General features: G+C 41.4%; 1 protein-coding gene across 4 annotated transcripts in view; it reads right to left on the bottom strand.

The window, feature by feature from the left end:
- Positions 1-13,008, bottom strand: part of DIP2C (disco interacting protein 2 homolog C) — a 421,423-nt gene that overhangs the window by 141,044 nt on the left and 267,371 nt on the right. For all 4 annotated transcript variants that reach the window (XM_080656660.1, XM_080656661.1, XM_080656658.1 and 1 more), the window contains 3 exons: positions 9,991-10,125; positions 7,314-7,433; positions 5,796-5,993 (listed from right to left, as the gene is read on the bottom strand). In XM_080656660.1, coding sequence (XP_080512786.1) covers positions 5,796-5,993; positions 7,314-7,433; positions 9,991-10,125 — 453 coding nt within the window. The remainder of the gene's footprint in view (positions 1-5,795; positions 5,994-7,313; positions 7,434-9,990; positions 10,126-13,008) is intronic.

Genomic DNA, 13,008 nt, shown 5'->3' with positions numbered 1-13,008 from the left:
GTCACACTTATTAGACTACAGTATAGTGTAAATATAACTTACATTGGAAAAATAAAAAATTCATGTGACTCACTTTATTTCAATGGTCACTCTATTGCAGTGGTTTGGGATTAAACCTACAATATCTCCAAGGGTTGTTTGTATTGCTAAAATGTCCATGCTATCCAAATCAATCTACAGATTCAGTGAACTCCCTATCAAAAATCCAATAGGATTTTTTCATAGAAATAGAACAACTCCCCTGGTCCAGATGGCTTCACAGGGCAGTTTTATCAAACATTCAAAGAAGAACTAAAACCTACCCTCCTCAGACTATTCTAAAAAATTCAAGAGGAAGGCACACTTCCAAGCTTTTTCTATAAAGCCAGCATTACCCTAATCCCAAAACCAGATAAAGACACCACAAAGAAAGAGAATTATAGGCCAATATCCCTGATCAATACAGATGCTAAAATCCTCAACAAAATTCTAGCAAATTGGATCCAGCATTACATTAGAAAGACATACATCATAACCAAGTTGGATTTATTCCAGGGATCCAAGGATGGTACAATATCCGCAAATCAATAAATATGATACACCACATAAACAAATTGAGAGACAAAAATCACATAATATCAATTGATGCAGAAAATGCATTCGACAAAATCCAAATCCCTTTCTTGATAAAAACTCACAGCAAATTGGGAATAGAGGGATCATACCTCAACATAATAAAAGCCTTATATGACAAACCTACAGCCAACATCATAGTCAATGGGCAAAAACTAAAACCATTTCCCCTAAGAACAGGAACAAGACAGGGATGCCCATTCTTACCACTCATGTTTGACATAGTACTGGAAGTGCTATCCATAGCAATCAGACAAGAAGAAGAAATAAAAGGCATCCAAATTGGAAAAGAAGAAGTAAACTGTCATTATTCACAGATGACATGGTATTGTACATAGAAATCCCTAAAAACTCCATAAAAACAATCCAATCAAAAAATGGGCTAAGGACCTAAATAGACACTTTTCGAAAGAGGACATACAGAAGGCCAAGAGACATATGAAAACATGCTCAAAGTCACTAATCATTCGAGAGATGCAAATCAAAACGACAATGAGGTACCATCTCACACCTGTCAGAATGGCTATCATCAACAAATCAACAAACGACAAGTGCTGGCAAGGATGTGGAGAAAAAGGAACCCTAGTACACTGCTGGTGGGAATGCAGACTGGTGCAGCCACTATGGAAAACAGTATGAGTTTCCTCAAAAAATTAAAAATAGAACTCCCACTTATAGGAATTTATCCCAAGAAATTAGAAACACCAATCAGAAAGGATATATGCACCCCTATGTTCACAGCAGCACAATTTACCATAGCTAAGATTTGGAAACAGCCTAGGTGCCCATCAGCAGATGAGTGGATTAAAAAAGGCTAGTACATATACAATGGAATACTACGCTGCTGTAAAAAAGAAGGAACTCTTACCATTTGCAACCTAATGGATGGACCTGGAGAGCATTATGCTAAGCGAAATAAGCCAGTCAGAGAAAGGTAAATATCACATGATCTCACTCATTTGTGGAATATAATGAACAACATAAACTGATGAACAAAAATACATCCAGGGACACAGAAGCATCGAATAGACTGTCCAACCTTGGGAGAGAGGGAGAGATCAACCAAAAGACTTGTATGCATGCATATAAGCATAACCCATGGACACAGATAGGGGGGTGAGGGCATGTGCTAGGAGGTGGGAACGGCTGGAGATAGGTCAATGCGGGGGTGGGGGGGGGGGGAAGGAGACATATGTAATACTTTAAACAATAAAGAATTTTAAAAAACCAGAACAACTCAATATCACTAGTCATCAGGGTAATGCAAATCAAAACCACAATAACTATCACCTCACACCTGTTAGAATGGCTATTATAACACAAGAGCTAACAAATGATGGCAAGGATGTGGATATAAGAGAACTCTTGTGCACTGTTGGTAGGGATGTATTTGGTGCAACCACAATGGGAAACAGTATGGAAGTTTCTAAAAAAGTTAAAAATGGAACTACCACATGATCTAGCAATTCCACTCTGGGTATTTATCCAAAGAAAACAAAAACACTAACTCAAAGAGACATATGCACCCCCATGTTCACTGCAGCATTATTTATAATAGCCAAGGTATGGAAACAATCTAAATATTCAATGACAAATGAATGGATAAAGAAAATGTGGTACATATAAACAATGGAATATTACTCAGCCATAAGAAAGAATGGAATCTTGCCATTTGCAACAACATGGATGGACCTAGAGGGTATTATGCTAGGTGAAATAAGTCAAAGAGGGATATACAAATAGCACATGTTTTCACTTATATGTGGAATCTAAAAAACAAACAAACCCTAAGCTTATAGAGTCAGACAACCGATTGGTGGTTGCCAGAGATGGGGGTGGGAGGTAGGCAAAATGAGTGGAGGCAGACAAAAGGTACAAACTTCCAATTGTAAAATAAATAAGTCACAGGGATGTAATGTACAGAATGGCAACTACAGTTAATAATACTTTATTGCATATTTAAAAATTGGGAGTTAAGACATGAAATTCTCCCAGATTTAAGGCAAGTTAAATAGATATTTTAACTGGGGAAACAGATATTGAGGCTTTGAAACAGCAATGTGCATGTTCGGGTGGAAAAGAGATGTTGAAATGATGTTAAACTATCTTATAACGTATAAATTTTAACTTTACTTTGATTTGAGGGAGGATTAAGCACTGTGCGGGGAGTGTAACTCTGATGGGGAGGCAGGTAAGTGAGGAAGGGTGATCAAAGGTCATGAGGAGCACAGTGGCTATTTAACGTGGAAACAGGTGGTAGCTTGAGAAGCACATCAACAATGCAAAACATCAAAAACATATAGAGAGGTTGCTCACTTTATAGCTCAAGCACCTAAATCCCTTGAAATATTTGGGACAAAGGTCAAGTCATAACCTGGAGAGAGAGAGAGAAAGAGAGGGTGGGGAGGGAGGCACTAAACCAAAGCAAAATGAATGAGCAGAGCTCTCACTAAGACCAGGAAGAAGGTAGAGAAGAAGATGGAGAAGTTTTCGAAGTGAGGCATGATAGAAGGAAGTTAGTTGCTTAGCATGATTTACTTTTATTAATTTAGCATGATAGAATGCCATGTGTTCTCTTCATATGCTCTTTTATTTATATTGGTAAATGGAAAGCATAAGATTTTTAAAAGTTTGCTTACAACCTTCACCTACCATCTATATTTTCTATTGAAGATCCTGTTTCTCAGCTGGGAATTCTGCTACCCAAGGGCTGTGGGGAAGCTACATTTTAGAGCTGAATGTAAACTACATACAGTAAATGACCTAGCCCTTCGATTATACCAAGTTACTTGGTATTAAAACAATTCTATTCAAGAAACTTTTCTCAGCATCTTTTCAACAACATCGATCTTTAATGTTAATCTATTTAGTGTTTCTACTCGTTTTCCAGTTTTCATCGTAGTAATTAACATTTCCTTTCTTTTTAATTTCTTGTAATACTTTCAACAATAAGGATTTAAAAGAAAAATATTTAGTTTATAAACAAATGAAAAACCAATTTGAGAAATTACTTCCGTTGAATGAGTGTTTAAATGTCAGCATTTTGTAGTCTCAAAACAAATACATTATTTTAAACTAGAGGCCTGGTGCATAAAATTCGTGCACAGGGGGGTGTGAGTCCCTCAGCCCAGCCTGCACCCTCTCCAATTTGGGACTCTGAGAGGGATGCCCGATCCCTAAACGGAGAGTCAGACATCTTTCTCACAATCCAGGACTGCTGGCTCCCAACTGCTTGCCTGCCTGATTGCCCCCAACCACTTCTGCCTGCCAGCCTGATCACCCCCTAACCACTCCCCTGCCAGCCTGACTAACACCTAATTGCTCCCCTGCTGGCCCGATTGCCCCTAACTGCCCTCCCCTGCTGGCCTGGTTGCCCCCAACTGCCCTCCCCTGCCAGCCTGGTCACCCTTTAACTGTCCTCCCCTGCAGGCCTGGTTGCCCCTAACTTCCCTCCCCTGAAAGCCTGGTTGCCCCCAACTGCCCTTCCCTGCAGGCCTGGTCCCTCCCAACTGCCCTCCCTTGCAGGCCTGGTCCCTCCCAAGTGCCCTTCCCTTCAGGTCTGGTCACCCACAACTGCCCTCCTCTGCCAGCCTGGTCACCCCTAACTGCCCTCCCCTGCAGGCCTGGTCACCCACAACTGCCCTCCCCAGCTGGCCATCTTGTGGGGCCATCTTGTGCCCACATGGGGGCAGCCAATTTGTGTGCTGGAGTGATGGTCAATTTGCATATTACCTCTTCATTATGTAGGATTATATAGGATAAAGCCTTTCTTTTCCAAAGGAAAACACTTTCATTTTATATCCTGATAAAATTACAATCTTACATTTGGAAATAAATTTCTTTTTTTATGTGTTTTTTTTTTTTACCAAAGTAAAAACAAAGATTGACTCATAACATATGTCTCATAGAGATGATTAAAATACAGTAAAGTACAGGTGATTGGAAAGCAGCGTTGAGATGCTTGGTGTTGACGTATGCACTCCACATTTTCACAGATAACATCGGTCTGTATCTGACACCTCAAATCCATCTGAGGAAAGTCAGCCCTACTCTGTTCTCCCTATCATCTGGAAGTGGGCCGTGCTTCCAAGGCTGACTGCCACCCCAGAACCGAGTCTCACTCATCCATGGCCCCCAAGACCTAGGGCTGTGCCAGTGCAGTCAGTGCTTCAGACACCGTAAGCAGTGCCTGTGGCTGACGGGTGAGTGCTGCGCTCATGCATGCATACAGTGGGCCCTACAGTCCCCAGTATGTGGGCAGATAAGCCCAGAAGAGCCAGCTAAGGAGCAGTGTCTAAGGACACAGTCGGCTCCACAGCTGAAGCTGGCCAGAGGCGAGGCTCACACAGGAGAGTATTCTATCTTTTTGCCTGGATGAAAACAAGAGCATAATTTTTTTTAAAAATCAAGCTTATGTCTCATCCTGGGTGAAATGCTCTTTTTCCACTTAGAATTACCCAACAAAGTCATAAAAAGGAGGCTAAGAAACATCTGTCCTAAATTGCCCACCCCATATCTGGCCATGAGATGCATAGAACAGTAGTGACTGTTGGGCAAATAAAACTCAAAGTTAAAAAAAAAGATACTCTATCCTTATGCATGCAGATACAATAAGAGCCATTTGATCTTTGAGTTATGAAGCTGGTTTCTTTGCAAAGCTGCAGCAGACAGTGTGCAAATAACTGACAACCTGCTTTGCCACAGCCCCTTATCTATGGAACACAGAGAGGGGGGTCCCCCGGTACACTTGTTTCCAAAAATTTATAGACTGCGTTAATTGTACTGAATGAAGAATTAAGAAATAGCTTGTTTCTCTTGTTTTCTGCAAAAGCACTTTGCAAACAGATTTTGTTTCTTCTAAATTATATATGTCAAAGAGCTTAGATACACATTAACTACCAATCCCCTCTAAAACCATTAATATCAAGAATTTCACACACATTCCAACATCTTGTTAGAGTGATGATCACTAAGTTTTTGGATCCATTTCTGGATTTTACTAAAAAAATATTAATAAATAATTTTCATATTTAAACCAAATAATTTTCCTAAAATATCTCATTTCAGATTCCATTTATTTCAGGACCAGAAACATAAAAGCAGCACAAACATAAACTAGCCACTCTGAAAGGGGCAGGTGTGTGCATAAGCAAACAGAAGGAAGATGAGCCTTAAAGGATTACCGTAAGTGAGGATGTACAAGGGTTTCCCATTTGTGTCCATCGTGGTCAAGCACGGGGCCTTTGGTGAGATGGTTCCCCATCGCTGTAATGCAGCTTCTAAAGATGGGGGCCAATTCGTAACCACACCAAGCTGCTCCCCTCGCATGGCTAACATCTGTGCTCCTTCTGGCTTTGGCTGGTTCGGATCTGGTTGTTGAACTAAACACAAGTGGACACAAAAGGTTTGTTTAAAAAAATACACTCATATTGGCACAATCACGATTTTTTCATTTTTAAAGGAGCTAGGAGACTTATACTTAAGGTAAAAACTTATTAATGCACAGAAAACATGTTTTCCTAGAATCAGGGCTATGACCTACATATTAGCCTCATGAATGTAAAGGAGATACTAATTCTTACAATTTCCTAGGCGATTTGGGTGAGGTGCTTAAGGAGACCCGAGTGCATTTATAAACTGACAGCAAGTAAAGCTGTGTATCTGAACATGCCTAGAGTCTAGGATTGCAACAACAACTATGTTAAAAATATCAATTATTGCCCGGCTGGTGTGGCTCAGTGATTGAGCGTCAACCTGTGATCCAGGAGGTCATGGTTCCTTCCATTCCCGGTCAGGGCTCATGCCCGGATTGCAGGCTTAATCCCCTGTCAAGGCCTGAGGGAGGCAGCCAATCAATGATTTCCTCTCATCACTGATGTTTTTCTCTCTCTCTCCCTCTCCCTTCCTCTCTGAAATCAATAAAAAAATTTTTTAAATATTAATTATCAACATAGACTAGTAATTCTGGACTCAAACAATAAAAAAAGAGCTCAAATCTTTTGAGCTGAATTATATTTTGCCTTTAAATACTGAGGTGTGAATTTAAATTTGCTACAACTACAACAATGAGCACAGACCATATTTTCTTGAGTAAAACAAAAATAAATGCTTCCCAATAAAATACAACTTGCCCAACAGTTTGGAAAGGTGAGAAGTTGAGTTTGTTTTTTTCTCACTTCTGTAAGAGGTTTTTCTCTCCCAGTGTATGATTGATCGTTTCCACCTGCTGGGCAGAAAATCAACTATATCTTACTTGTGATGTAAAGAACAAGAACACACAGTTTGCATTTGATATAAGTATTTTTCTTTGACTTTAAGTGGTTTGTGTTAAAAGGCTTGTGAGCACTTGGGGGTTAAGATACCGACTCCTGGGTTTCTATGGAGCGACAGCGAATGGGACTTGCTGCACGCTCACTGCATTCCTCTTAAACTTATTCAGAGGGTACTGTGTCACTGTTGGCAAGGTTTTCTATGATTTACTTGCATTTCTGGAAGCCAACAGTGTCCTTAGAAAGAAGCCTGGCTTGTGGGATGTACTTGAGTACTTTACAGGACCCCGCACGAACAGTACCTACGGTCTCTAGGTAAGATTACCGTCTTGTTCTTAAAAAGGAAAATAGCCTTGGTAGAAAAAATATCATTATAGTTTATGGGATCACAGGGACATTGGAACAAATGGGGGTAAGAAAGGGTTCTTTTACCTTCTAACAATTCTTCAAAGTCGTCAACAAAGAATTCTCGTAATGGTGGTCGTTTTGGTCGTTTGAGGGTATTGACAAGCTGTTGAATTTTTGCTGATACCCGGCTACTTACCGGCACTCCTAAAAAACAGAACCACATGCAGACGGGCTTTAAATCCAAGCACCACAGTGAAATGGCCAAGACACCCACACCCACTGCCCCATCTCAGGGCTGAGAGAAGCAGGGATGGGCTTGAGACTCAGTGTCCCTCAAAGTGTCACCTCGGTGATGTGCAGAGTGGAGACATTCTACTGGGTGGACAGTCACAGCACACTGACCCTGCTGGGAACCCGCAAGAGGGTAGAGACTCAGCAGAAACAATTCTCATTTACAACTCCGTGAGCCATCCTGATCTGGTGATGTCAGGAAGTGCTCCAACCACAGGTTGGGCTTGGTCCCACCTCTAATTCCTAACAGGGCTTGTCACCTTCTCACTAACACTGTCTCTGGCCCCCTCTTTCTAAGGGGGTGAGAGAGCTGATGAAGCAGAGAGACCCTCCCTGAGTCCCCGACTCTCCTGAGATCCCTGGTGCTTGGCCTCACTGGGTGAAGAGAACATTTTGCTGGAGACAATGAATTTGGGTGCCCTGCAGCATCTGCATGGCCAGCTCCCGCACCGACCTCCTAACCAAAGCAAGGGGACTGCTTCCTACAAGCGCCTTGGCAGGCCCTGCCACGCAGGTGACCACCGAGTCCCTCCCGAGTGTTTCAGTTACTATCTCCTGAGTAAGCATTCAGGCAATACATTCTAGAAGCACAGCAATTAGTCTCTAATTCAATTTCTGTGTAACGCAGAACACTAGCATATATTTATCTACATGTACTGAGAAACATTTACCCCATGTTATAATAATATACTTCTTACAATGAATAACATTTTGAAAACTGAGTAAGTGAAATGATCAATGAAAAAGACAAGTAGTTTTAAAATTTAAAATAAATAACCCAAATTCTGAATAAAAGGAGTGCCAAGATGTTGGCATCCTCAACTGTTCAAATGCACTCCCTGCAGGCAAACCTCATTCCCACTTACGGGTGCTTGGAAACCCGCACCTGGTGACCATGGTGTGGAAGCCTCACTGATCTCATGTTCTAAGAACCACAGCTGAAGGGGGTCTCCCCATAGTGACTGAGGCAGAGCCCTCCTTCTCCATTGCAGGTGTCATAAAAACAGACCTCAGCTTTTGACATGAATATGACAGAATTCAAGAAAACTTTTCTATCAAATCAGAAACATTTTCATAGGTAATCTCAAACTACACTATGGGCACCTTCAGAATTGAGACATTAAATATTTTATAGTTTTGAAAATATGTAAAAATACACAACCCAGATTTCTCAGTCTCTAAACAGGATATTTCTCATTAAATAGTTCCTCTTAATTTGGTTCAGATGAATCTGAGATCATTGCACAAGGCCACTGGTTCCCCAGCTCAGTTTAGAACGTGTAAGAATCATCCTAGGACTTGTGTAGCCCAGCCCAGAGTTTCTGATGTCATAGGTTTTGGAGATGGCCCAGAACCTGCTTTTTAACAAGTGCCCCAAGTAATTCTGAGAGGAGAGGTCATCACACGCTGAAAAATCTGGGCTGGACAATAGGTGACTCAAATGGACAACATATGAACTTACCTGGGAGAGCAGGTAAGGATTATGGACATCAAAACAACAGTTATTAAGTTGATAATGACTAGAACAACAGCAATGACCCATTTAATATAGAGTGAATTTAGCAGAGAACTAAGGCAAACACTGAGACTGAAAGTGTCCCAGGGAAGCCGATCCCATGGGAAGTGGAGTGACTTCCAATGCACTACTGGGAGCTCCTGAACCACACTGACTTTGGGCTCTGGCCATGCTGAGAGGCGTGCTGCCTATCAGGGACTGGGTCCAGGCCTTCCCCATCACCTCTGCATCACGCCGCGGCACAGGACATGAGCACAGTTGGATGGATGGCACACCGACGCTACTTTGGCCATCTTCCACAGAAACACCATTTCATGTCCCCACTGGGTTCCATGCTAACCTTTGTGAGCCTGGGAAGGACTGGGACTGCAGGAAAGCAAATCATGCATGCAGTGCATGTTTGAGTGTGCTGCTTCAGACGGGGTCATAGAAACAGCTGCTCTGTATACAAGATCCATGATATGAGGAATAAAGAAGAACCCCACTGCTGAAGTTAATCAAATCACTAATATTTTTTCCCAGTACGAAGGAAAAAAAGCCCCACTTTCTTCCAAATTCCAAAGCATTCCATTGGCCCATAGCTGTCAATTAATTTGTTTACATGTAACTTCATCCTGCCCTTCTAAGTAACCATTCATAGTCTTAACACTTGCACATTTATTTGTTAATTGCTGAGCCGACTTTAGTTATTCGTTAACAAATACACTGGAATCTTATAAAATTTCCTTTTCTTCTCATGACTAAATTCTTACAACATCATCATTTTTTTTCCTACAAGGAGTAATTCTTGGCCAACTTGAAGATAGTTTGCATTTTCTGTGACTATGCCACCATCCATGGGTGGTGTGTAAAGAACTTCATAAATTAGATTCAGTGAGTTGACCTTATGGTTTAAAAGGTAAGTTAGTAAAAACAGAGTTTACTAAAGGAGGGAAGAAAATGCCGGAGACCTACCATCGCCAGTCTCCATGAGCTCAGCATTGCCGTACTTTGGTGCAGTCCGTGATGTCGTTGAGCCTTGTGGCCTTTCTATTTGTATTGAGTGTTCTGAGGTGTACGTGGTTACATCAGGAGGTGCAGAGTGATTTTCTGTAAAGAAGCAAATGATAAATTCTCAGATGATCATGATAGAGTTATTCTGAAGGCTAAGTAAGCAACAGGGTTTCAAAAAAGGCCACATCCTGAGAAAAGACTATAATTCTGAATCCAAGCCTACTATAAAAATCTAGGCATAAAGATGCTCTTTAAAATAATTTGTATTGCTCAAATTGAAACAAAGTTAGGTAAAATTTCAGACATGTCATAACAGGAGCCACATCAATGAATCACTATAGCATTTTAACACATTGCGGACCAGTAGTTTAATTGCTAGCTTTACCCAGTGGCCAGATAAGTTTCTATTGAACGAATACAAAAAACGTTTTACATAAATGTTAAAGGCACGCTTTAAAATTAAATACCCATTGCATTTTGAAGTTATTTATTACATATTCTTACAAGCTAATAGCTTTTTAAAGAATTCTCGTGATTGGCCACAAGCCTTAGAACAGAAAACACAAGAATTCTTGTGATCCGCCCGCAATGTGTTAAGAATAATGCTCTTAAGCAGCAAGTAGAAAAAGAGTTATTGAAAGTTACATGTTTTTTCACAAAGAGTAATTTTCTTGTCTATCATGGTAGTGGCAGTTAAGAGCTCAAGCTTTGGAGGCAGAGAGCCTGGGGTTTGAATCCCAGCTCTGCCAATTCCTCCAGATCTTGGGAAGTGTCTTAACTTCTCTGTGCCTCAGTCTCCTCACCTATCAAATGGGAATAATAATGCTGACTTCCACCCTAGCTGGTTTGGCTCAGTGGATAGAGCGCCGGCTTGCAGACCAAAGGGTTCCGGGTTCAATTCCAGTCAAGGGCACGTACCTCGGTTGCAGGCTCCTCCCCGGCCCAGGCCCTGGTCGGGGCTTGTGCAGGAGGCAACCAATCGATGGGTTTCTCTCACATTGATATTTCTGTCTTTTCTTCTTTCTTCCACTCTCTCTAAAAAAACAATGGAAAAATATCCTCGGATGAGGATTAAAAAAAAATAATAATAATGCTGATTTCCTTGTAGGGGAGATGAGTTAACATATGTAAAGTTCTTATGATATATATATATATATATATATATATATATATATATATATATATATATATATTTGTTTTTTTTAATTGATTTTTTACAGAGAGGAAGGGAGAAGGAGAGAGTTAGAAACATCAATGAGAGAGAAACATCGATCAGCTGCCTCCTGCACACCTCCTACTGGGGATGTGCCCACAACCAAGGTACATGCCCTTGACCGGAATCGAACCTGGGACCCTTCAGTCCACAGGCCAGACACTCTATCCACTGAGCCAAACCAGTTAGGGCTCTTAGGACATTTCTTGATAGAGGCTGAGCACTTAAGAAATATTAGCTATTTTGTTTGTTTCAGCATGAATAATACTGGACAGTCATTCAAAAAGCCCTGGCTGGGTGGCTCAGTTGGTTGGAGCGTCATCCAGTACACCAAAAGGTTGCAGGTGCAATTCCCAGTCAGGGCACATACATAGGTTGTAGGTTTGATCCCTGATGGGGGGGAATACAGGAGGCAACAGATTGATGTTTCTCTCTCCCTTTGATGCCTGCCCCTCTCTCTCTCTCTCTCTCTCTCTCTCTCTGTCTGTCAAAATCAATGAAAACATATCCTAGGTGAGGATTTTTTTTAAAAAAAATCATGTGTTTACAATCTCTCGTGCATTGGTGATGGTTACGCAGTGAGCTGTGCAGCAGGCCTTCCCCACAGCATTCATCGATGGTGTCATCAAGCACTTAAATGGTTCAGTTGGGAAAGCACAGTTCTTGTATTTATTTATTTTATTTTTTAATTTTGCTTTACACTCAATATTATTTTGTATTAGTTTCAGGTGCACAGCATAGTGGTTAGACCATCATATACTTTACAAAATGTTCCCCCAATATTTATTATATAAGGCATTCAGGAAAACACGTCAAATGAGACTACCAATGACATTTTCTATATCCTGAATAATGGGTATTACGCTATTAATTTTGAGTCGTTAATCCTTATTAGGTCCCATGCAATGGAAGCTATTTCCTTGTGCTGTATGTAAAAAGGGGAGCCAGCATTGGAAAGCCTCCTCCTTCAGATACTCCCTCTTCAGCACCACAAGTGGGGGTGAGGGCTGCATAAACAGTGACATCACCAACAAAAAGCAAAAGAGGAAACACAGGCCACCAAACAGCCCCTGTAAAGGGCACTGCTCACAGTCTGAGGGCTGGAACAAGAAGGCAGAACGTCACCCTCTGCTGGGAACATGCGTGTCAGGGACTCAAAGTTTTGCTGCTCTGCTAACTTTTGTACATCCTCGAGGAGGCCGCGCGCACTGCTTTGGGGTTACAAATAATTTTAACAACTAGGTGGATCACTGAGGGGAAGTAGGAGGGAGAAAAGAGGATCATTCAAATTGCCTCTTCAATGATTCAGAGACAGTTCATCCTTTCATCACCCCTACCCGTGCTTTTGCCAAATAGACCTTATTTCGTGTTGCAAAATGCTCTAACTCTCCACAGCCAAGTAGTACACTCACTGGGGTCTCATATTTCAGATGAAAATACAATAGATGCTGATGTATGCTGAACAGACTTTCAAATTAGCACCTAAAACGGAAGTAGCTATAATATGCATTCACTGCATTTCGATTTTATCCAGATTCACTGGTGCTTCAGTGACACTGTAGCCTCATCACTGATGATGGATGGCCAATCCGTCTGCTGGGTGCAGGAATACTGTCGTGTTCCACTATGAAGTTGGGAAAAATAATGATTCCAATACATCTGGTGATTATAAAGTCAGAACAGTGACAGCCGGGTGACTTCAAAGTGCTTTCCAAACTTATTTAGTTGTCACCTCCCCTCCTGTTCCCTTCCCCATTCCTAGGGGG

The sequence above is a fragment of the Plecotus auritus genome, assembly GCF_963455305.1.
Source record: "Plecotus auritus genome assembly, chromosome: 1".
Classification (NCBI taxonomy): Eukaryota; Metazoa; Chordata; class Mammalia; order Chiroptera; family Vespertilionidae; genus Plecotus; species Plecotus auritus.
The sequence above is the reverse complement of the archived record's forward strand: the minus strand, read 5'-3'. Positions and strand labels throughout refer to the sequence as shown.